Raw genomic sequence first — 24296 nt, forward strand, 5'->3', positions numbered from 1 at the left:
TCCCGACTGTATCATGTCTATATACTGTGGCAGGATGGCACTGCTGGGCGAAAACCCGTATGGGTTTGTTGTACCTTTTAGGAGCCGCTGGGGACAAGAGCTATCGATCACATGCATGAGTGCCAGCACTGGGATTTTTGTGTAAATCCCTGTTCTGTCAGTGGAGAGGAGACATATCGCTTGTTCCTACTAAGTAGGAACAAACGATATGTCTCCTCCCCCAATCAGTCCTATCCCCATTAGAAACAATAACGAGGGAACACATTTAATCCCTTGATCGCCCCCTTAGAGTTCACCCCTTCCCTGCCAGTGACATTTACACAGTAATCAGTGCATTTTTATAGCACTGTATAAATGTCAATGGTCCCAAAAAAAAGTGTCAAAATTATCCTATCTGTTTGCCACAATATTGCGGCCCCAATAAAAGATTGCTGCCATTACTAGTAAAAAAAAAAAAGTAATAAAAATGTCATAAATGTATCCCCTATTTTGTAAACGCTATAACTTTTGAGCAAACCAATCAATATACTCTTAATGCGATTTTCTTTTTACCAAAAATATGTAGAAGAATACATATTAACCTAAACTGAGGAATACATTTAAATAGACAAAAAGTGCAGCGCTGGGTAATAAACAATGCAAGTGATTATGGAATAAAAACCATGATTATACAAAGGAGTATTCTAAATAATCAAGTGATCAAAAAAAAAAAAAAACCCCAACACAATAGTCCATACGTGTTAATATGATCAATCCATGAGCAACAAAAACGTGTATCAAATGCAAAAACAATTCATTGGTGAAATAATCAAACAAAGAAGTGTTCACAAATGAAATGCAAATACGTTTCCACCACTAGTGCAGCCCGTCATCTAGGAATAAGCAATGGAGGCTTACCAAAAAGGCAGCGACCACCCTTGTTCAGGGGGGTCACATAAGGCTTAGAAGAACAGCAGGCTTGCTGTTGAAGTACCACAGACTGTCCTCACAGGTAACCGGCCAACATCTGTGAAAAGTGGTTTCAAAGGAGCTTCTGTCAGGAGACGATCACTGTGCATCAATGGACGTTTCCTTCCACCAGTGGGATGTGGTCATCCAATGGATTTCCACAAAAAGTTATGAGGAAAAAAAAAAAAGACTCCAAAAGTGCAGAGATACCTTTGACTAATTTATTAAAAAAAAGGTACCAACAGGTTCACAATGCATAAAAAGACATAAAAGATAAAAAGGCTCTGCTAATCTCCAAAAAAAGCGCAGAACAATCACATTTTTTCGAGTTTGAGTGCATTCTCAACACCAATGGAGTAGAAAATTACAGCAGTTGCAGATTGACTGGAGAGGTAATTTTTAGTAACATATAAATAGTTATACAAGCCATTGTACTATTTTGTGTTTACCTTTTAACCTGTCAAACTTAAAAGATTACTATGGAAGTTTTGTGCAATATGGTTTTTTATCAATAGCTCCCCTGAAAAATTCCATTTTGAATTCTCTTGCACAAGTGATGGCATGCATATTAAAAACTGGAGTAAACTGCAATTTATTTAATTTTTTTAAACCTGAAAATTGATTTCTGATATCCAATTTATAGCTTGCTTTAGTTTTGTTCTTTTAGTTAATGTGCATCTTACAAAGTAATAAGAGTTCCAGCACATAACGAAAAAAAAACACAACTGGAATAGCGTTGCCCAACTATGGCATCAGGTGTGGGCGCCTGGTTTCAAACAGGCCCAGCGAAAACAACTGATCATGTTGTAAAACTGGGGACAGATCTGTTTATGGCAACATATACATTGTAGTACTTTTGACGCTGTGAGCAGCTGATCTACTCTGCCAATACACCAACTGATTTACTGATGCATGCATGGAAAAACAGACTCAGTGACATTTCAATCACTTTAAAATGGAGGTTGATTTGATTAAAAATAAAATGAACACTTAAACATATTTTCTCCTCTATTTCATTACAATTAACCCAATCGCTTCAAGATGGGCCTAAAATGCGCAGATTTATGTAATGATGCGGGTGTCTCGCATGGCCCCAGGGTCACAAGAGAATGTACAAAAAAATGGCATTGTGTTACAATACTCCGTTATTAATCTTCATTTACAGACCAAGTAGATGAAACAAAGGAACAAAGTATACTTTCAATAATGTGCAGCAGCTATGAATTTAGAGAAATAGGCTTTATTGATAGGCTTTATAAAAGCTGCATGCAATTACAGTGCTGAATGATTTGAATAATAGACTGTCTGACATATTCCAGGATAAGTGGCTGCTACATTTCTCTGATATTAGGGTCATATACTCATCTATTCTTACTCCAAGCTCTCCTTCGCCTGGTAATAAATTAATTTCTTAGTGTTAGTTCGGCATGTGCCCTACAGTTAAATTCATTTTCTCTCTCACTGAAGGAAAAAGTTGGAAAAAAAAAGTTAAGATGTTATTTCCGATTTCACAGCAGCTTCTTAGAGTATGCAAATTGCAGCTCATGGAGCTTCTTGGTGAGAAAGTGTGACAAGGCCTATAAAACAATATAATGCAGAGTTAAGGTACCCATACAAATTAGAAAGCCTTCATGTGATACTTGCCAGTTTGACAGGATTGGACAGTAGTGTGTAGGGAAAGCACCAAGACCAGACTCTGAAAGACTCTAAAAAGACTTTGTGGACTGGGATGAAAAAAATGGCATACGACACCTCACTCTCCACTTTGCAGAGTCACTCCTGACATTGCAGTGCACAGCTCATCATAGAAGTGTTGCATGTTCTATTATAGTGCTTCTTCTAGGATCGAGATCTCAGCACATCTGTATAACCAACACAGTATGGCATGTAAAGTTGCCCTGTGCTCTCACCATGGATGTAAAAGTATTTACACATTATTACCAAGCAGGAAAAGAGCATCATTGAACTTTATTACAAGGGGACTGCTGCGACTGCACACTGGGCAGGTGCTACCAAAAAAAATAAAAAATAGTTCTACATAGGAGTTGCAGTGAGTTTGTTTTAACCCTCACATGCGCATTTATATGCTCAGGGTCAGTTAAATTTCATGCCAATTCATAAACCACAGTGTTCATTTGGTGGGAGTGGCACACCAATGTTACTTGATCTGACTCAAATAGGGACGGTGCTTCAAGGAGACATGATCTCTGTGTACAGTTCAGCTACCCAAAATATATCACATGGTCCACAATAGCTTACCAGATTCACTTTTGTGGATCTGCCAAGGTAAATAAAAAAAAAACAAAAAAAAAAACAAACACATTCCTGTTCACGATTAATTAATAGGTGCAGAACCTATTTGCTCTTTCACTATTAGACCCCTTGCGCACTGCAGCTTGAAAAAGCTCAGTAAAGCTTTTTTTGGACCGTGCTAAAATATAGCCATTTAATTGTAATGTGTCTACGCACACAGGGGCATAAACAAGCGCCAAGCATTCTTCAGTAAAAAAGGAAAAAAATCAGCTTTTTTGGTCAGTAATTTACACCTTATGCATACAAATGGCCATTTACATTTTATGCAGAATGAGAACACAAGAATACGATTTCCTGGCATTTGTGCGAAAATATGTGCAAATACATGCAAAAAAGAAAGTCTGAAAAAGTAGATGCTCTACTGGAGTATAGAGTTGGAGTATCATGTGCAGATTTAGTTTATCTGGATTTTGCAAAGTCATTCGATAGTCCCCCATAAGAGCTCAATCTACAAGCTGAGGTCCGCAAGCATGAACCATAAGGTTTGTTCTTGGGTTAAAAACTGGTTACAGGGGCTTGTGCAAAGGGTAGTGATAAATAAGGTGTACTCAGACTGGTCTGGAATGGTAAGTGGGGTGCCCCAGGGTTCTGTCTTCAGACCGATTCTATTAAATTTATTCATAAATGGATACAGCAAACGGGATAAATAGCTCAATCTCAGTGTTTGTGGATGACACAAAATTAAGCAGGCAATAACTTCACATCAGGATATAGAAATCTTACAGAAAGACCTGCATAAAATAATGGAGTGGGCAACTACATGGCAAATTAGGTTTAAATTGGAGAAATGTAAAGTAATGCACTTGGGGGCAAAAAACACAAATGTAAACTACTCACTAGGGGGAGAATCGCTGGGGGAATCAAGGATGGAGAAAGATCTGGGGGTCCTAGGAGATGACAGATTGAGTAAAAGCATGAAATGTCAAGCTGCAGCTACCAAAGCATGCAGAATAATAACATGCATAAAAAGGGATATACTCCAGAGATAAAACAATAATCCTACCACTTTATAAAACATTGGTTAGCCCACATCTGGAGTATTCTGTCCAGTTCCGGTCACCAGTCCTCAGATGGGATGTGCTGAAGAGAGTCCAAGGGGGTCGGGGGCAACAAAACTAATAAGGGGACTGGAGGAACTCAATCACCAGGAAAGATTGCAAACACTAAATTTATTCTTGCTGGATAAAAGACGCTTGAGAGGGGATTGGATAGCGATTTACAAATACCTCCATGGCGATCCCAGCATAGGAAAAAAAATATTCAGTCACAAGGAGTGTAAGAGGACACGGGGGCCACACTGATATTGGAAGAGAAGCGGTTTAACCTTAAATTGCGAAGGGGGGGTTTTTCACTGTCAGGGCAATAGGGATGTGGAACTCTCTTCCACAAATGGTGGTGGCTGCAGAGAGGTTTGATAGTTAAGAGACTCTTAGATGTGCATTTAAGGAACATGACATATAGGGATATGGGAAATATAGACACTGACAGGTGCAACTACACAGGTTGAACTGGATGGACTATTGGTTTTATTTGACATTACCTACTATGATACTATGAAGAAGCCCCTAACCACTTTCTGACCTAACAGTTTTACTGCTAAAGGGCAGCAGCTGTGCGCTGGAACACGTATATATACACATGATCTGGCTCTTCTGCATAGGGGGCGCTAATGTGTGCCATTGGCAGCTGACTCCTGCTGTGATTATACACTGGCACCCCCTGATTATCCCGCAGAGACACAGAACAGTAGTCTGCCTATGTAAACAAGGCAGATCGCCATTCTGAGGAGGTAAGGCATGGATCCTGTGTGTCTACAAAACAGGGACTAGGATCCATGTCTTCCCCTAGTGAAAGCACCTCCCACACTGTAGTAAAACACAGGATAGGCACACAGTTAACCCTTTAATCACCTCTGATGTTAATCCCTCCCCAGCCAGTGTCATTAGTACAGTGACCGTGCAATTTTTTTTTTTTTAGCACCGATCCTATAGTTGGTAGACGCTATAACTTTTGCGCAAACCAATCAATATATGCTTATTGAGACTGTTTTTACCAAAAATATTTAGCATTATACATATTGGCCAAAATGAATTAAGAATTGAAAAAAAAAAAACATGTATTGGCTACTAGGCTATATAGCAGAAAGTAAAACTTTTTTTTCTCTCAAAATTATCAGTCTTTTTTGTTCATCGTGCAAAAAAACTATCATCGATATATAGATATCTATATCCATCTATATCCATCTATATCTAGTTGTTACATCACAGCAAGCATACATTTATTGTTCAATTAAAGAATAATCCAAGAAATTCAGGTCCTAAATGGCTTCCACTTATACAACAAAAGACACTAGAGGTGTAACCATACGCTAAAGGATAAGTTAACCTTTTTTCAGGAAAAAAAAATAATGGACATTTATTTTATTTTTTCCTCCAAGGTGCATGCAAAGCAGGCTGCTGCAGACACCTACTCTAGCTTTTTTGTCCGTACCGAGGTACGGCAGTTAGAAAGCCGAAGGAAGTGTTAATGTACTAAATGCACACTCATCAGTGCCCTCTCGATTCATTGAGAACTACAAGCTGTCTGACGTGGTGGCAGACAGGAGTAATTTCCTCACTCGCATATTCCTGTGAATGAATGTGGCTGTGCAGGCAGAGCCCCCCCCCCCCCCCCCCCCCCCACAGCATTGTGTTTAAAATTTGACAGTGAGTGCAGCAAGAGAATCCCCTGTCTGCTTTCATGGGGGAAGAAGTGCAGGGAGAGAGTGGGGCATGAGATGGGACATGTCACATGGTACATGCTGAATACTGATAAATACATGTAATGTGTTCCAAAGGTGAACGTAGCCTTTAACCCTTGGGTATTCATAAACCACCACAAGGAATATACCAAGGCGCTATACCTTATTGGCCAGTAGTGACTAAAGTAGACCAAGTCATGATGCTGTATAAATCCACTTGAGGGTAGAGGAAGCCAAAAGATAACACACAAAACAAGGACCTTGATAGTATATATTGTGTCCCAAAAAACGAACCTGGGCACATTAACTTAACACCACCATAAGAGCGTTTATTGCTTGGACATGTAGTTGAGCATTATGTGTGGCATTGGAAACAGTCCATAATTGGCACTCACAGCCAATTTATAAAGACATCAGCACCATCATCTGGGTTGTTTACTGGGACACATGTTTTGTGTTAGCTTACATATTCATAGCAAACTGTTGCTTAAAATACAGGGATCCTTCATTCATATTTATTACAATACACAAATCAAGCTGGCCAACTGTGTCAAGTGATCCCTCTCTGGCCAGTCCCTACTCTACCAGCAGCATCAGTGTTTGTTAAATTGACATAATCGTTTAGTTCCAGGTATAATCAACTTCAAATGAGGTTGAATACAAAGTCTGATGTTTTGTAAAAGCAAAGTAACTAAAAACATTTATATCTAGTAAATCGCATTAAAGACCACATGAGAAAAGCAGCCAAACATAACTTACATTTAGTAATGGTGATGAGGTAGAAAGGGATAAACCTTGAAGATCTGTTATTAAACTAGGAGTAAGCACTGAAGGTTTGGGAACAGGAACAGAAGTCGATACATCATTAACTAGAAGAGGGTAAAAAAAATATTTTAGTATTCTTGCTGATTTTAAAGGTGTAAAAATGACAAGTTTAAAAAATAAATGTAGAACAGATAGGTACTCTCAATGGGCAAATACATTGTTTTTTTTTTTTATCCCCATACTTATTTGTTATATAGCTTTTTGGGGGATTTATTTCTGTTTTTGTTTCATCAGGAAAAGATGAAAAAAATTTAAACTATGTATATTACATAAAGTGGATATAAAATGTCGGGTTTCTGTGATGTAAAAAAAATTAGACAAAGATAAATAATTTCCAAACTTTTTCCACCTTTAATGTGACCTGTAAACTGTACAATTCAATTGAACAACAAACTGAAATCTTTTAGGTAGAGGGAAGAAAAAATAAAATAATATGGTTGCATAAGTGTGCACACCCTTAAATACTTTGTTGAAGCACCTTTTGATTGTATTACAGCATTCAGTCTTTTTTGGGTATGAGTATCAGCATGGCACATCTTGGACTTGGAAATATTTGCACACTCTTTGCAAAAACACTGCAAATTGCACACTCAGCTTGCGAGAGCATCTCCCGTGCACAAACCTCTTCAGATCTGATCCCCCACCCCCCAGATTTTCAATTGGATTCAGGTCTGGGCTCTGGCTGGGCCATTTCAAAAATGTAATCTTCTGGTGAAGCCATTCCTTTGTTGATTTGGAGGTATGCTTTGTGTCCTTGTCATGCTGAAAGATGAAGTTCTCTTCATAATCAGCTTTCTGGCAGAAGCATGAAGGTTTTGTACCAATATTAACCGGTATTTGGACCTGTTCATAATTCTCTCTACCTTGACTAAGGCCCCTGTTCCAGCTGAAGAAAAACAGCTCCAAAGCATGATGTTGCCACCACCATGCTTCACGGTGGGTATGGTGTTCTTTTGGTGACGTGCAGTGTTTTTGCACCAAACACATCTTATGGACTTATGGCCAAAAAGTTCAACCTTGGCTTCATCAGACCATACCACATTTTCCCACATGCTTTTGGGAGACTTCAGATGTGTGTTTGTAAATATTAGCCGGGCTTGGATGTTTTGCTGCAAGAAAAGGCTTCTGTCTTGCCATTCTACACCACAGCTCAGACATAAGAAGAATATGGGAAATTTGTTGACACAAGTACAACAAAGCCAGTATTATTTTTATATTCCTGCAGCTCCTTTAACCACTTACAGACCGGACCATTTTGCTGGTCAAAGACCAGACCACTTTTTGCGATTTGGCACTACATCGCTTTAACTGACAATTGCGCAGTCGTGCGACATGGCTCCCAAACAAAATTGACGTCCAGTTTTTGGTAATGTCACTGGTGTGCCAAATTTTCTCCACTTGATGATGACTGTCTTCACTGTGTTTCATGGTATATCTAATGTCTTGGAAATTCTTTTGTACCCTTCTCCTGACTGATGCCTTTTAACAATGAGATCTCTAAAGCTTTGGAAGCTCTCTGCGGACTATGGCTTTTGCTGTAGGATGCAACTAAGAAAATGTCATCAAAAACTTACTAGAATGGCTGAACTTTATATGGGGTTAATCAGAGGCACTTTAAATGATGGCAGGTGTGTACTGACTCCTATATAACAAGAGTTTGAATGTGATTGCTTAATTCTGAACACAGCTACATTCCCAGTTATAAGAGGGTGTGCATACTTTTGCAACCACATTATTTTAGTTTTTCTCCCCCCTAAAAGATGTAAATTTGTTTTTCAATTGAGTTGTACAGTTTATAGGTCACATTAACCAGTTCCCGACCAGCTCATGCAGATATACCGTGGCAGAATGGCTTCCCTGGGTGAAATCCCTTACGGGAACATCACCAGAGGGCACATGCCTGCTGCACAGCAGGGGAATCGATGTGTGGGGCCGGCGTGCGCAATCACGAGCGCCAGCACCGGGATGTGTGTGTGTAAACACACACATGCTGGGTCCCAAAAAAAGTCCCCAAAAAAGTGTCAAAAAAGTCTCCAGTCTGTCTGTTGCAATACCGCTAAAAATCGCAGGTCAATGCCATTACTAGTGAAAAAAAAGGCATATAAATGCCACAAATCTTTCCCATAGACAGTAGACACTAACTTTTGCGCAAACCAATCAATATATACACTTATTGCAATTTTTTTACCAAAAATATGTAGAAGAATATATATATATATATATATATATATATATATATATATATATATATATATATATATATATATATATATATATATATATATATATATATATTTATTATACACCTAAACTGATGAAGACATTTTTTTTAAAAAAATTTGAGGGATATTTATTAAAGCAAAATAGTTTTTTGCTTTTTCCCCCCAAATTGTTGCTCTTTTTTTGTTTATAGCGCAAAAAATAAAAAGGAGGTGATTAAAAGAAAGCTCTATTTGTGGGGAAAAAAGGATGCAAAGCCACAGTGCCAAATTGTAAAAAGTGCTCTGGTCAGGAAGGGGGTAAAATCTTCCGGTCCTGAAGTTTTTAAAGGTGCAAAAAGTTATGAAATTATTTATCTCGTCTCATTTTTTTTTACATCACAGAAACCTGACATTTCAGGGGTGTATAGACTTTTTATATCCACTGCATGTACTTGTGTCTAAGTGAGCAAGGTTAAATCGAACAAAGAAGGCTCATTCAGAAGCTACTACATGAAAATAGATCAGAAGAGCAGAGAAATCAGATTATATACACTGCAGATTCCTAATTTATTAGTGTTGAGCCGGTGTAGTGTCATATTTTGCTCCCTATCATAGAATGCTCCGTAAGTGACGTTGCGGCCAGAAATTTAGCACTGTACATGCGCAATGCATTCCAAACGCTTGCACCATGCGTTCCAGAGGATTTCCGACGATGTAGTTCAGTGAAACCGTCAGATAATGTCACGGGAGTGAGGGGAGGTAATCGTGACATTAACTTTAGACAGAGCAGAGAGTGGCGGAGAGAGAGCAGGTAACTGTGGCTCAGGGAGGGGATTACTTCCCCTCACTTCTCTGACATTATCTGACGGTTTCACTGGTCTGCATTGTCGCAAATCATTAGGAACGCATGGCGCAAGTGTTTGGAACGCATCACGCATGTGCAGTGCTAAATTTCTGGCCGCAACGTCACGTCCGGAGCATTCTATGATGGGGAGCAAAATATGACACTACACCTGGCCTCTGTAGGGTAACTCGATAACACAGCCTGCATTTTGCAGCCCATTCATAAAATGCAGACACCCCCATTGGAGTACTCTCCACTTATTCATTTCAATAGCCATCTGCTGGCTTAAGAGTCCTAAAAGCAATGAAGCATTAAGCACAAAAAACAAGCATTTCTCTTTAAAGCATTGACATGGCTGCAATACAACCAAACCACAGCTTTATAATTCATCCATAAGCTTATAAAAGCTTGTGAATACAAAAAATGGCTTTACATATGATAACGACAAAGAGCATTACAGAGAATGAATTGTGCTCAACAGTCAATCAGTGCACTCATTTTTTATGGGAAAAAATGGGAAAAGGACCAAATCAATTTCTACAGAGGAAGAAAAGATGGATACAAAAAAATTTTTATCTGCAGAAACACCGCCACACTATATTCCTTTTGCCACTGGTATAGAAATTCAAAGTTACACAAGAATTGCTGTATGACTGGAATGAAAGAAATTCTTCTTTATTTAAAGTACACAGGGATGCAAGCTCTCATGATTTCCAGATGCTTCTCTTAAAAAGAAATGAAAAAAGCTCTGGAATTGTCGCAAAATGCATAGGAGCTTGTACTACTGTGTTTAAATATAGAAAACATTCTGTCCTCCCAGTAGGGATGAGCCGAACACCCACCAGTTTGGTTCACACCAAAACACGCTGAATAGAGGTCGGTCGATATCAGCCAATTTTTGGTGTTAATTAATCGGCATCGGCCGACTGTGCTGATAAAAAGGCTGATATGTCTTCAGCGCGACTTGCAAATGACTTCTGTAATAGGAGTCAGTGCAAGTTGCTGAGTCCACCTGTTTCCTCTCTGGGCAGTCTGCCAACAAAAGAGCAAAGAGATACAATGTTTACACTTCTGAATGAATTAAACACTGTGTGTAGAGTTCTCAGTTTAACCATTTAAAGACAATCTTTTCTGACACTTGTTGCTTACAAGTAAAAATCCTGTATTTTCTGCTAGAAAATCACTTAGAATCCCCAAAAATTCTAAATATATTTTTTAGCAAACACCCTAGGGAATAAAATAGCGGTTGTTGCAATATTTTATGCCACATGGTATTTGCGCAGCGGTCTTTCAAGCGCAATTTTTTTTTGGAAAAAAGACACTAATGATTTAAAAAAAAAAAAAAACACAGCAAAGTTAGCCCATTTTTTTTCATCCAAAAGTTTTGCTTACCTGTTTTTGTGTATTTAATAGTTTGTTTTTTGTGTGTTTTTTTTAAATCGAAATTATACATACAAGTGAACTGATTGGAGGTTAGCTTTGTTTAATAAATGTTTAAATGTAAGAAATTTCCTGTATCACTTAAGGCTGCTTTCACACTGGAGCGGGCAGGCGTTGACGGTAAAACTCTGCTAGATTTAGCGCCGATTTACCGTCATTTTAGTGGCGCTATTCGGCTGCTAGCGGGGCACTTATAACCCAGCTAGCGGCCAAGGAAGAGGTTAAATGCGCCCGTGAAGCACTGCTGCCAAAGCACATGCAATGTGCTTTGGCAGTGGTGCCCATTCATTTCAATGGGCAGGAGTGGTGGAGGAGCGGTATACACCACTCCAAACGTGCTCCTTGCAGGACTTTTTTTTTTTTTTATAACATCCTGCCAGCGCATCGCCTCATTGTGACAGCACTCGGGCTTCCACACAGACTGCAGGAGAGCCGTTTTGCAGGCACTTTACAGGTGCTATTTTTAACCCAAAAGCGCCTGAAAAACGCCCCAGTATGAAAGGTGTCTGTTAGATTTTATGAGATGGGGGGGGGGGGGAACATGAACATGAAAAATCAAAAGTGCTAATTTTAAAGGCTTATTTGTAAGTTAATGTCATAAAAAGCGTTTGGGGACCTGGGGACATGTATCAACGCAATTTTTTTTTTAAAAACTCACATTTTTTCAGGAGCAGGGATTTTTTTTAATGCTTAAAGTGAAACAATAAAAATGAAATATTTCTTTAAATATCGTGCCTGGGGGGTGTCCATAGTATGCCTGTAAAGTGGTGCATTTTTCCCTTGTTTAGAACTGTACCACAGCAAAAAGACATTTCTAAAGGAAAATTTTTCATTTAAAACTGATCACGGCTGTAATGAATTGTCGGGTCACTGCAATATAGATAAAACGCATTGGAAATAAAGGGCAGGCTCTAACCATGTGTCTTGAAAAAACAAAACAAACCCTCTCATACAAAAATATGAGTCCAGCACCCTGTAGGGCAGCAGCGCCCCAGCGCCTCTAATGGACCGGCCGCTCCGGGTAAGACCCCTTTTACACAGGAGCGAACTCTGACAGGTCCGTGTCCTCTCCACCAATGCACAGCGGACACAGACACAGCCAGCTGTTCTCTATGGGGCGGTCGGATGGAAATGAACCGTCTGTCCCATTTCTATCCGATGTGGTCTGATTGGACCCGCCTTAAAAACGGACAGGCAGACCCGATCGGTCTGCTTGTGTGAAAGGGGCATAAGGACATGTTCACACAGTGCATACAGAGAATACATTTATGGAGACACACAGGTGTTTTGTGCATCACGTCCCATTGATGTCATTTGGTATTAAGCCCCTTTACAAACAGAGCAGTTTACATCCATGTAGGTCCGCATGCATGTCCCTGAGCTTGCACTGCATTCGGGGTCATGTACCCACACCCATATGGATTGCAGATTGGGAGCAGCAGCTATGTCTGTACAGCCTTTGCATCCCAATTGACATAAATGGGACTGTCTGTATGGGGATGCATGGAAAACTTGTGCGTCCCTCTGCAGGTAAACTTGGCCCCCCATAGGCATACACTTTAGTATGCTGCATGTGAACGAGGCTTTGGTAGCAATTTAGCAGGAATTTTGTAAGTTTTGTTGTGTTTATGTGCACCATAATTGTTTTATATTATTTATATTATATTTTACCAAAAAATAAATATATATTTTTTGGTAAAAAATAAGGGGGAAAAAAAGCCAGTGTTTACATCTGCCCTAATCCAGAAGTGACATCATAATGACCCCTCCCGCTGCTTCTATAAGTGATCCAGAAGATAATCAGCCGCTCAATCACTTTTAGTGAAAAAAGAATCACCGGTTTAAAATTAATACCGGGGTTAAGGCTGCAGCCATAGTGCCTGTAATATATACTTTGTGGTTTTTGAAGCGGTTCCATGGAGGAAAGGAGGGCCGCATAAGTGGAACCAAAAAGAGAACGGAAAGATCTTTATGGTGACACAGATTGTGGTGGTTGCATTTGTTTTGTTTGTTTAGGCATTTCCTCTGATGATCTGGGCAGTAACAAATCTCCTGTATTATAATGTCTCTACTCTGGATTAAGGTGCAAAAGAGCACCTTTGGACAGCAGCATGTTAAATGTAGTAGCAGCTTTAGATACACTAACAAGTTGAAGCCAAACTCCAGCTAAAACTGTGGTAAAAACAGTAAATTAAAGCAACGTTTTTTTTTCCTTTTGGTATAAAGGTTTTACATGAATAAGAATAAAGCTGGCAGTTGTAAGCACCTGTCAGTGGTAAGTAATACCCTTAACTGATACATTTTGAGGAGAACTTTTTCTGTTGAAAAACAGACTTACTGGCTGGATCACCAAATGAAAACAAAAATCAGAATTGTTAAGCTGCAGTATAATAAATGTGTGCTCTTGGGTTAAGTACCATTATAAGGAGGTGCACAGTTCACCCTACAGAGAAAGGATAAGGGATGTTTATAAGTGTTAATAAAATTCACTACAGATAGATGAAAATAAAACACTAAAGCATTTTTCCGGTTTTGTATAATGCAAGGACAGAAAAATGTGGCACTGCACCCTGCTGACCTGGCCAGGGTAAAAAGGCCTAAAAACAAAAGGTAATAGCAGCATGGGAAGATACACTTTAATGCAAAAACAGCATCTCTAAACCAATTGGTACATTCCCATACCCGTAACTATTTTGAAGCTGATAAGAGAAATACAAAATATTAAACAAAATATTAAAAAGAAAATACAAAATAAAGAAGAGATAAAAACATAAAAAATATATTAGGGCTCCTTTAACACTTGTGCAATTTAGGACATGTGACATGCCAAGTATCTCTAGGAGAGGCGTTCCAATTGGCACTTGTGAAGTCGCTGCGATTTCAAAAAAGGTTCCAGTACTACTTTGAAACAACTGACAACTTCAATACTAGGGAGTGTTAAAATGCCATCAAAGTCAGACTCCAAGGTTGCACTGAAAATTGTTAAACTTTAGAGTCAGCTAGTGTGAAAGACGCCTTATAACTATTGAACAGACTGTAGAAATGTAGGTACTGCCAGCTGAAATAACGTTCATAACAAAGATCCTTTAACTACATTATATTTAAATGCCATGCTTGACATTCAGCACTCTATGGGATTATTATATTTAACAATACTTACAGATATCTAGGTCTAGCAGTGAAACATCTTTTTGAAGTGGTTCCTTTGGTCTGACAGGCTTACTTTCTGTTTTCTGTAGAGAGACAGAACACTTCTGTTACATCATGTGATATGGTGTCTGGAGCATGTGTATCTATGTACTATGTGTATCTATGTACTGTGATATATACAATGCAGATTTGTGACGTTATACCTTGGATTTCTCATTTTATAGTAGAGTATATAAAACTCAATCTCAGCCCGATATTTGTTTTTAGGTTTAGACAAGAGTGGAAAAGGTTTCAAATTTCTGTCAGTTTTGGATTTCTGTCTGTGAGGATGTTTGCCAGTATGACAGCAAAGCATAAACAGAGAACAAATTAAAAAAACACGTTTGCGCTCAGCTTTAAAACTATTCCAACAAACAAGTAAGCTGCAACACAAACATTGACCAACTTTGTACATTATTATAAATATGAACTTTCATATTTATATACAGCCAGTCCCTGGGTTACAAGCAAGATAGGGTCTGTCGGTTTGTTCTTAACCACTTTAGGACAGGAAGGATTTGCCCCCTTAATGACCAGGCCATTTTTTGCGATGCGCCACTGTCATTTTAACTGACAATTGTGTGGTTGTGCGACATTGTATCCAAACAAAAAAAAAAATCATTTTTTACCACAGATAGAGCTTTCTTTTGGTGGCATTTGATCACCTCTTCGTTTATTTTTTGTGCTATAAACAAACCCCGACAATTTTGAAAAAAAAAAAATATATACTTTTATTTCACTTTTTACTATGATAAATATCTTTAAAAAAACAACAAATTTCTTCCTCACTTTAGGCCAATATGTATTCTTCTACATATTTGTGGTAAAAAAAATCGTAATAAGCATATATTGATTGGTTTGTGCATAAGTTATAGCGTCTACAAAATAGGGGATAGATTTATGGAATTTTTTTTTTTATACTAGTAATGGTGGCGTTTGTCAACTTTTAGTGGGACTGCGACATTGCTGCGGACAGATCGGGCACTTTTTTGGGACCATTGACATTTATACAGCGATCAGAGCTAAAAATAGTCACTATTGTATAAATGCCATTGGCAGGGAAGGGGTTAACACTAGGGGGTTGATCAAGGGGTTAACTGTGTTCTAGGGAGTGTTTCTAACTGCGGGGAATGGGACTGCATGGAGGAGGAGACCGATCGCTATTCATAACCCGTATGAACAGCAGATCTGTCTCCTCTCCCCTGACAGAATGGAGATCTGTCTCTAAACATTGACAGTAAGGAGGAGCTCAGGCGGGTTCGCACAGCCCACTTGCAGAGCCCGCCATGAAGTCGGCACTGCGCTAATCACTGGCAGTGAGACATTTCCTGATGTGCGGCTGCAAAGATCGGTAAATATCTCACTGCCCGTGATTAGCGCAGCGCCGACTTACTGGCCGGCTTTGCATGTGGGCTGTGCAAACAGACCCAAGCTCATCCTTAATTGACAGATCTCCATTCTATGTCTCTCAGGAGCAATCGCGGGTGCCCGGCGGACATCGCGGCCACCGAGCAACACGCATCGGCTTTGTCGCTGTGTGCCCCCTAGTGGTCTTAAAGTGCCCGACGTACAGCTACGGCAATTTGCCCAAGGGAGACAACCGGCCGCAGTATAATAATATACTACAGCGGCTGGTCCTTAACTGGTTAAAGTGGTCGTAACCATATTAAAAATAAATAAAAAAATCCTATTTAAGGCATGATTTATAACACAGTGCTTGTGCGATGTAATTTTTCCCTTCCCACCGTGTAATATACCTGGTTGATACTAGACATGTGCAGAGTAAAATATTGTGTTTCGGAATTTCGATTTCGTCCGAAAACTTAATTTATTTAGTTACTCCCGAAATTCGTTTTTATTTATTTAGTTTTTCGTTCAAAAATTGCATTCATCCGAAAATCCACATGAATTACGGTCGAATCTGTCTTTGAAGGCTTATGGTGTCTGTTGAATGTATAAAGAAGATTCGACGGAGCTAGTATATAGCATACTTTAGAACCCCTGTTAAAGTCTATGGGACTCCAACATTCAAAATCTAAAGTGCTAATTTTAAAGACTAATTTGCAAGTTACTGTCCTAAAAAGTGTTTGGGGACCCGGGTCCTGCCCCAGGGAACATGTATCAATGCAAAAAAAAGTTTTAAAAACGGCCGTTTTTTCAGGAGCAGTGATTTTAATAATGATTAAAGTGAAACAATAAAAGTGTAATATTCCTTTAAATTTCGTAGGGGGGGGGGGGGGGGGGGTTGTCTATAGTATGCCTGTGAAGGGGCTCATGTTTCTGGTGCTTAAAACTGTCCCTGCACAAAGTGTCATTTATGCAGGAAAAAAAGTCCTTTAAAATCACTCGCAGCTATTATGAATTGTCGGCTCCGTAATACAGAGAACACTCATTGAAAGTCATTGATAAAAAAAAAAAAAAAAAAAAAAAAAAACGTGGGGGTCCCCCAAATTCAATTACCAGGCCCTTCAGGTCTGGTATGGATATTAAGGGGAACCCTGCCTCAAATTTAAGAAAAAATTTGACGTGGGGTTCCCCCTAAATATCCATAACCAGACCCTTCAGGTCTGGTATGGATATTAAGGGGAACCCTGCGTCAAATTTTAAAAAAAATTGACGTGGGGGTCCCCCTAAAAATCCATACCAGACCCTTTATCCGAGCATGCAACCTGGCAGGCCGCAGGAAAAGAGGGGGGATGAGAGAGCGGCCCCCCCTCCCTCCTGAACCGTACCAGGCCACATGCCCTCAACATTGGGAGGATGCTTTGGGGGTCTGTGACCCCTCAAAGCACCTTGTCCCCATGTTGATGAGGACAAGGGCCTCATCCCCACAACCGTGGCCGGTGGTTGTGGAGGTCTGCGGGCGGGGGGCTTATCAGAATCTGGAAGCCCCCTTTAACAAGGGGACCCCAAGATCCCGCCCCCCCCCCTGTTTGAAATGGTAAGGGGGTACAAAAGTACCCCTACCATTTCACAAAGAAAGTGTAAAAAATAGTTAAGACAAACACACTTTTGAAAAATATCTTTATTAAAAAAAAAAAAAAAAAAAAAAAAAAAAAAGATTCCAGCGGTGGTAATTCACTCTTGCTATCCAGCGACGGACGGTCATCTCTCCAGCGATGTCTCATCTCATCCAGCGCAGCGAATCCATCCTTCTTCTGTCTCCGCAGAGGAGACACTGCAAGGATTCCGGCGGCCTGACGTTTCTTATATACGGAGGGCGGGGCCACCCATCACCTGACCCCGCCCCCCTCTGACGCAAGGGGAAACCCGGGGTTCCCTGTGATGTATGGGTGACTCCGCCCCCCTCTGATGTAACGGAAACCTGCCTGTGTTAGAGGGGTGCGGGGTCACCCATACGTCACAGGGAACCCCGGGTTTCCCCTTGCGTCAGAGGGGGGCGGGGTCAGGTGACGGGTGGCCCCGCCCTCCGTTTATAAGAAATGTCAGGCCGCCGGAATCCTTGCAGTGTCTCCACAGCGGAGACAGAAGAAGGATGTATTCGCTGCGCTGGATGAGATGAGACATCGCTGGAGAGATTACCGTCCGTCGCTGGATAGCAAGAGTGGATTACCACCGCTGGAATCTTTTTTTTATTTTTTTTAATAAAGATATTTTTCAAAAGTGTGTTTGTCTTATTTAACTATTTTTTACACTTTCTTTGTGAAATGGTAGGGGTACTTTTGCACCCCCTTACCATTTCAAACGGGGGGGGCCGGGATCTGGGGGTCCCCTTGTTAAAGGGGGCTTCCAGATTCTGATAAGCCCCCCGCCCGCAGACCTCCACAACCACCGGCCACGGTTGTGGGGATGAGGCCCTTGTCCTCATCAACATGGGGACAAGGTGCTTTGAGGGGTCACAGACCCCCAAAGCATCCTCCCAATGTTGAGGGCATGTAGCCTGGTACGGTTCAGGGGGGAGGGGGGGGGCGCTCTCTCGTCCCCCCTCTTTTCCTGCGGCCTGCCAGGTTGCGTGCTCGGATAAAGGGTCTGGTATGGGTTTTTAGGGGGACCCCCACGTCAATTTTTTTTTTTATTTGATGCGGGGTTCCCCTTAATATCCATACCAGACCTGAAGGGTCTGGTTATGAATATTTAGGGGGAACCCCACATCAAATTTTTTCTTAAATTTGAGGCAGGGTTCCCCTTAATATCCATACCAGACCTGAAGGGCCTGTTAATTGAATTTGGGGGACCCCCCCGCTTTTTTTATTTATTTTTTTTATCAATGACTTTCAATGAGTGTTCTCTGTATTACGGAGCCGATAATTCATAATAGCTGCGAGTGATTTTAAAGGACTTTTTTTCCTGCATAAATGACACTTTGTGCAGGGACAGTTCTAAGCACCAGAAACATGAGCCCCTTCACAGGCATACTATAGACAACCCCCCCCCCCCCCCTACGAAATTTAAAGGAATATTACACTTTTATTGTTTCACTTTAATCATTATTAAAATCACTGCTCCCGAAAAAACTGCCGTTTTTTTTGCATTGACCCATGTCCCCTGGGGCAGGACCCGGGTCCCCAAACACTTTTTAGAACAGTAACTTGCAGAATCTTTTCTCTCTGTCAAATCTTTTTTCTCTGTCGAATATTTTCTCTATATAATCTTGGACTAATAGAAGTAAGGTTAGGCACATTCGACCACAGGTTCTATAGACAGATTGTTGTCAGAGTCATGTCGAATCTCCTATTCTATATCGAACTGTTGTAACAATGAAAACAAAAATAAAGCATTTATTTATGTCGGATCTTTCGTTTTTCGGATTTTGAGCTTTTGTTATCGTTTGTCAAAACGAAAACGAAAATAGCTGAAATTCGGACGAAAATGCATTCGGACGAAAACGAATGCACATGTCTAGTTGATACTGCCAGTTCCGGTGTCCCCGTTTGTGCTGACCACAGTAATCATGGCTGCTGAGCCCTGATTAGCATGGTCAGTTTACGTGCCTCTGTCACCCCGCTCTGAGCCTCTTCTCTCTCCCTGTCTGTCAGTATAAGTGCTGATCTTGTAACTGCCCCTCCGGATACTATTCCACTGCAATTTTCAGCAAAAATAGTTCTATCCCCTCAGGCTTAAACAATTATTAACTACAGCATGTTTTTTTTTTTTTTTTTAAATGACCAGCCTAAATACCTTTTTTCATTATGCGGCTACGTGAATTTGTATGCAAGTTGGATTTTTTTTTAGGTGCAACTCCAGCCAAAAAAACATATGTTTTTTGGATAGCATAAGGAAGAGTTAACACCCCTGTAACATTTGTTTTACTGTCTGTGTCCCTGATCAGAAGATGTCACCTCACTTTCTGTCCCTATGACAATTGGATTCTGAGAAATTTGGGTTGTCATGGAAAGATAGGCGATAAAACTTCAGTGGAGACACCTTTTTCCCATGATGACTATTACAGGAGTGACTTTCCCTTCCTAGGGGTAGATTTACTCTCACTTCCTGTTTCCCCAGTTTTACTCTTTTCCCACTTGTCCCAATTAGAGAGATTTTCCTGCACTTCCTGTCTTTAGAGGATATGAGGGGTTATCTTCCCAGTAGACACAGATAGACTCTGTACACAGGAGTTAAAGCGGTAGTAAACCCACTGAATTTTTTTTTTTCATACCTGTAAGGGAAAAGGCATAATGAGCTAGTATGCACTTGGTGAAGACCCGAGGAGCAGAGGCAAGACCAAAGAGCAACGCCGCAAACTGATAATGCTCAGCTCCCACAGCAAAGCAGAGGAACTGTTGGTGTTGTGCACATATTGTAATGTGCAGGTAGGCATCCTTGATGTCGATGGAGACAAGAAAGTCCCCCTGATGACGAGCTGCCACCACGGAGCAAATGCACTCCATTCTGAACTTCCACATAAATCATTTCCAGGCCTTGAGGTCCAGACTCGGACGTACCATATCCTCTTTTTGGGGATCATAAACAGATTTGAATAAAAACCCTGGAAACATTCCAACACCGGAACTGCGACAATCACCCCCTTGAAACAGCAGGCCGTGCACCACGCCCCGTAGGGCTAAGAAGCGGTCCGGAGACAGACACAGATTGGACAGAAAAAATCTGCTTGGGGGACAAGACTGGGGGCGCCCCTTCACGCTGAAGGAGCCTTATCCAGGGGTCTGGAGAACCCTGCTCTCAGTTTGCTCGACCAGGGTAGCTTAGAACCTCCCATGGGGGGGCTTGAAAGACTTTGAGCCTCTCTCAGTGGACCCTGAGGGACAAAAAAAAAATCATTGTGCCTTCAAGGACCACACTTGCCATGTGGCTCCTTTCCCTTTTTTGGACTCTGGAAGAAAAGTACCCCCCCGTGACACACTTAATGATATAACCCAGAATGTCCCTAAACGCCTTCAAAAGGCAGATCGGCTAGGGCTTTTTTTTTTTTTTAGAGGCCTGGTCTGCAGTCCAACACTTAAGCCACAATACCCAGCGAAGCACTACCGCTGAAACAGACAGTTTAGAAAGCAAGGGAGCAGCGTCTAAAGAGGCATCGTAGACAAACTGCAGCCACTGGGACCAGCGTTTCCTCCAATTCCGTGATGGCAGGAGAAAACTGATCACCTTCCAGGTCACGGCTCCACAGCTTCTTCTACTCTCTCAGCGTTTGAGACACTAGTGCAATGGCCAGGACCAGCGCCCAACTCGCAATAGTGAACATATTGTGGCTCAATGACTACGCCTTCCCGTAAGCCGGATCTTTAAAAGCCGGAGAGTCTTCAACCGGAATCATGGTGGCTTTGTTCAATTGGGAGACCGAGGATCCACCACAGGTGGAGTTGTCCACTTTTTGAGAAGACTCTCCTCAAATCATAACGCACAAACGAAGCACTTTGGGACCGCAAAGGGACGCTTTGGGTGCTCCCATTCCTTATAGACAAACTTGTCGAGAAAGGAGGGATAAGGGGACACTTTTGCCACGTGAGACGGCTTGCAGGTGTCAAAAGAGACCGGCACCTCCACTGCAACCGCATCCTCCATTTTTAAAGTTTCCCGCACAGATGCAATCAGTGCGTCCACCAGCGCCTTCTTGTGCGCAGCCACTGGGGCAGAGAAATCATCCTCACTATCCGAAAAATCTAGAAGCATGGCCACAGACCCCGCAGCAGCCGAATCAGATTCAGTATCTGACGGCAAGTGAAGCAGGGGAAGGCGAGGGAAGCTTTTTCCTAGTCCGCCGCCAAAGAGCCACCTCCACATGAGACACAAAGGACTCCAGGGCTGCCGTCAGTGTGTCAACGGATGGCTGGGATCCAAAGGGACCTGCAGCCACTGATAGGGGGTCAGGTGGGGAAACATGCTCCTAAAACTCCATAGGGGAAGAAGAGACCCCCAACACCAAGAGCGACCACCGCAAAAGGGACATCCCCCACGCAAGTAGTGGTACCGGAACACCAGGACACCTCACAGCCTGCAGCAGAGAGAGGAAGGGACCACACCAGACTCACCAGCCCACCAACGTAGCACTTGCTGCTTCAGGTGTAGACCCCCACACACGTGGCGTCTGAGGAGGAGGACAACACAAGAGTCAATACCGGTTAAAATGAGGCGCTTCCGCCTGCAAAATCACCATCTGGGCTACACAGTAATGGCTGTCGCTGCCTGAGCACAAAAACCGCCAAATCATGGCCGCCGAGCTACACAAACATGGCCGCCAGCCATAAGAAGTCAGCAAGCACTAGGTGGAAAAGACGCCAGCTATGGCAAAATGGCCACCGGCCGCACTACACGAGGCTGACACAGACCCCAGAAAAGCCCCTGAAAGAGAAACAGGATCCAGGCACTGTACCCCCCCCCCCCGGGAGTGCCCAGTGCCTCCCCCTGGTAAGCACTGCACCTGGTGGCGTGCAACCCCAGCCCACCACACTACCCCATATAGAGGAGGGAAGGGGAAAGGGGGGCTACCAGGGGACCTCCAGGGACCATCCACCCCAGGAAGAGAGGGTGCAAGGGCAGAGGGAAACCCGCAGGACTGACTGACCCCGGGGGGGGGCACGCGTGCACCTCAAACCCACCAAGGGGAGGGGGGGGACATTTACTCACCATACCGGGACCAGATGGGCACCGCTCCAGACAGAACCTCCTTGCTACTGAAGTGAGAGGCCTGTCAGCCATGAGGGACGCTGCAAATCGAGCCGAGACCCGGTCGTATGCGACCTCGGTAGACGTTTAACTCGCAGGGCCAACCCCTGTCCAGTGGGCTATATCAACCTGGCGCATAGCTGCAGTCTGCACATGCCTGCTGGCCAGACTGAGGAGACCACTGGATCAAATATCCAGCCCGTCGCCCAGTCCAGCAGTTGATTGCAGATCTCACCGGAAAAAATCCAGAAAAAAAAACAATTTGCCAGGTTTAGATATCCCAGCAGGGTACTAAGTCCCTATTCCTGACTAGGCAGAAAAAAAATGAAGACCTATAGCAGAGAGGGAGGTGTATATCACCCAGGACTGCCCATAGGCATGGCCAAGTCTTTTTTCTGCCTAGTGGCAAACTCATGTAGGGGGCGATAAACCCTATGGTTCTGACTAAGAAAGCACTGTGTCTGTCAATGAACGAATGAAAAATTTTGTTTTTCTAGCCATTGGCATGAACACTCAAGCGCTACATGAATCCAGTGTTGGGTGGGTTTAGACTCACTCACACGCATCAAGCATTTTTCTCTACCTCAAAACTCCTCTCAACGTGCTGCTGATAGTTTTTTTTCTCTGCCTGTAATCGCTTCTCTTTTAATACGCCTGCAGCTGCTGACTTAGATTAAGCACACACATAACTGTCCTAGGATAAAGCGATGTGTTCACCCGAGCATCTCACCTGTGGGCACCCGACTGTTAGCTTATGCCCACAGCGCATACGCGAGCCAGGCTGTGGATTGTGAATGCAGTTCTGGAACCTGTGACTTGTCCCAGATGACTGCATGGAGGGAGGGGAACTTCAGATTGGATCGCCCAAGTGGTTCAAGCGCAAGTGGGTGACGTTATCTGGTTGGATCGCCCAAGCGGTTCAAACGCAAGTGGGTGCTGATACCTGTCAAAACCAGGTACCTGCTCTCACCCTCAAAAAAACAAAAGTGCCATTTGGAGAAGGGGGGAGGAGGGTTTAGGCCTTAAAGTGTAATTTCACCTTTGGGTGGAATTCTGCTTTAAATACATTCTACCAGTCTACCAATTAAAATGAAAACGTATTTTCAAATGTAATTTCTACACAGAACTGTATTATTGTTTATGAAGAATTAACATTTCATCAATTTTATTTAACCGAACGATAAACTTGTACAATAATCTATACTTTTCCCCCATCTCCGCTAAACACAATATTGAACAATGCTATAACAGAACACTATAGGATTCTGTCATGCAGCGAGGAACACTGCATGTGGCTAGAACACATAAGAACATTTCCGAAAACATCAGCACTAGAATCTAAAATGCATGTGACAAGACTAGAAGGAAGATGTAATGTAAGTTGTGGGAACGCTACCGAACAGGAAGCTTTCCATACCAAACAGAGCAAAATGGGACCCCCAAAAAAATCTCAGCTTAGAAGTAGGAAAATGCGTAATTGGGAACGTATGTCTGGGATTCTAGTGTGCTTCAGTTTAGAGAAAAAGATGTGTGTAAACCCGAAACACAGTAATTCTATACAGTCAAGTAGGCTAAGAAATGAAATGCACCACAATAGGCACAGGAATTAATGTATGTCAAGTGTCATCCAATATTACAAAATTGTTTTCACCATAATAATTTCTCTTTTAAGTCCCTTCAATAGGCCAACGTTCATTTCCCTGCAGAAGAC

At 41.9% G+C, this 24296-nt stretch overlaps 1 protein-coding gene across 2 annotated transcripts in view; it reads right to left on the reverse strand.

The window, feature by feature from the left end:
* AP3B1 (adaptor related protein complex 3 subunit beta 1) overlaps positions 1 to 24296 on the reverse strand; it is a 588663-nt gene that overhangs the window by 161197 nt on the left and 403170 nt on the right. For both annotated transcript variants that reach the window (XM_077462589.1, XM_077462588.1), the window contains exons 21-22: positions 14472 to 14544; positions 6761 to 6870 (exon numbers count right to left, since the gene is read on the reverse strand). In XM_077462589.1, coding sequence (XP_077318715.1) covers positions 6761 to 6870; positions 14472 to 14544 — 183 coding nt within the window. The remainder of the gene's footprint in view (positions 1 to 6760; positions 6871 to 14471; positions 14545 to 24296) is intronic.

This window comes from Lithobates pipiens, unplaced genomic scaffold, assembly GCF_037356315.1.
Source record: "Lithobates pipiens isolate NorthernLeopardFrog02 unplaced genomic scaffold, aLitPip1_a1.2 Scaffold_3, whole genome shotgun sequence".
Lineage (NCBI taxonomy): Eukaryota > Metazoa > Chordata > Amphibia > Anura > Ranidae > Lithobates > Lithobates pipiens.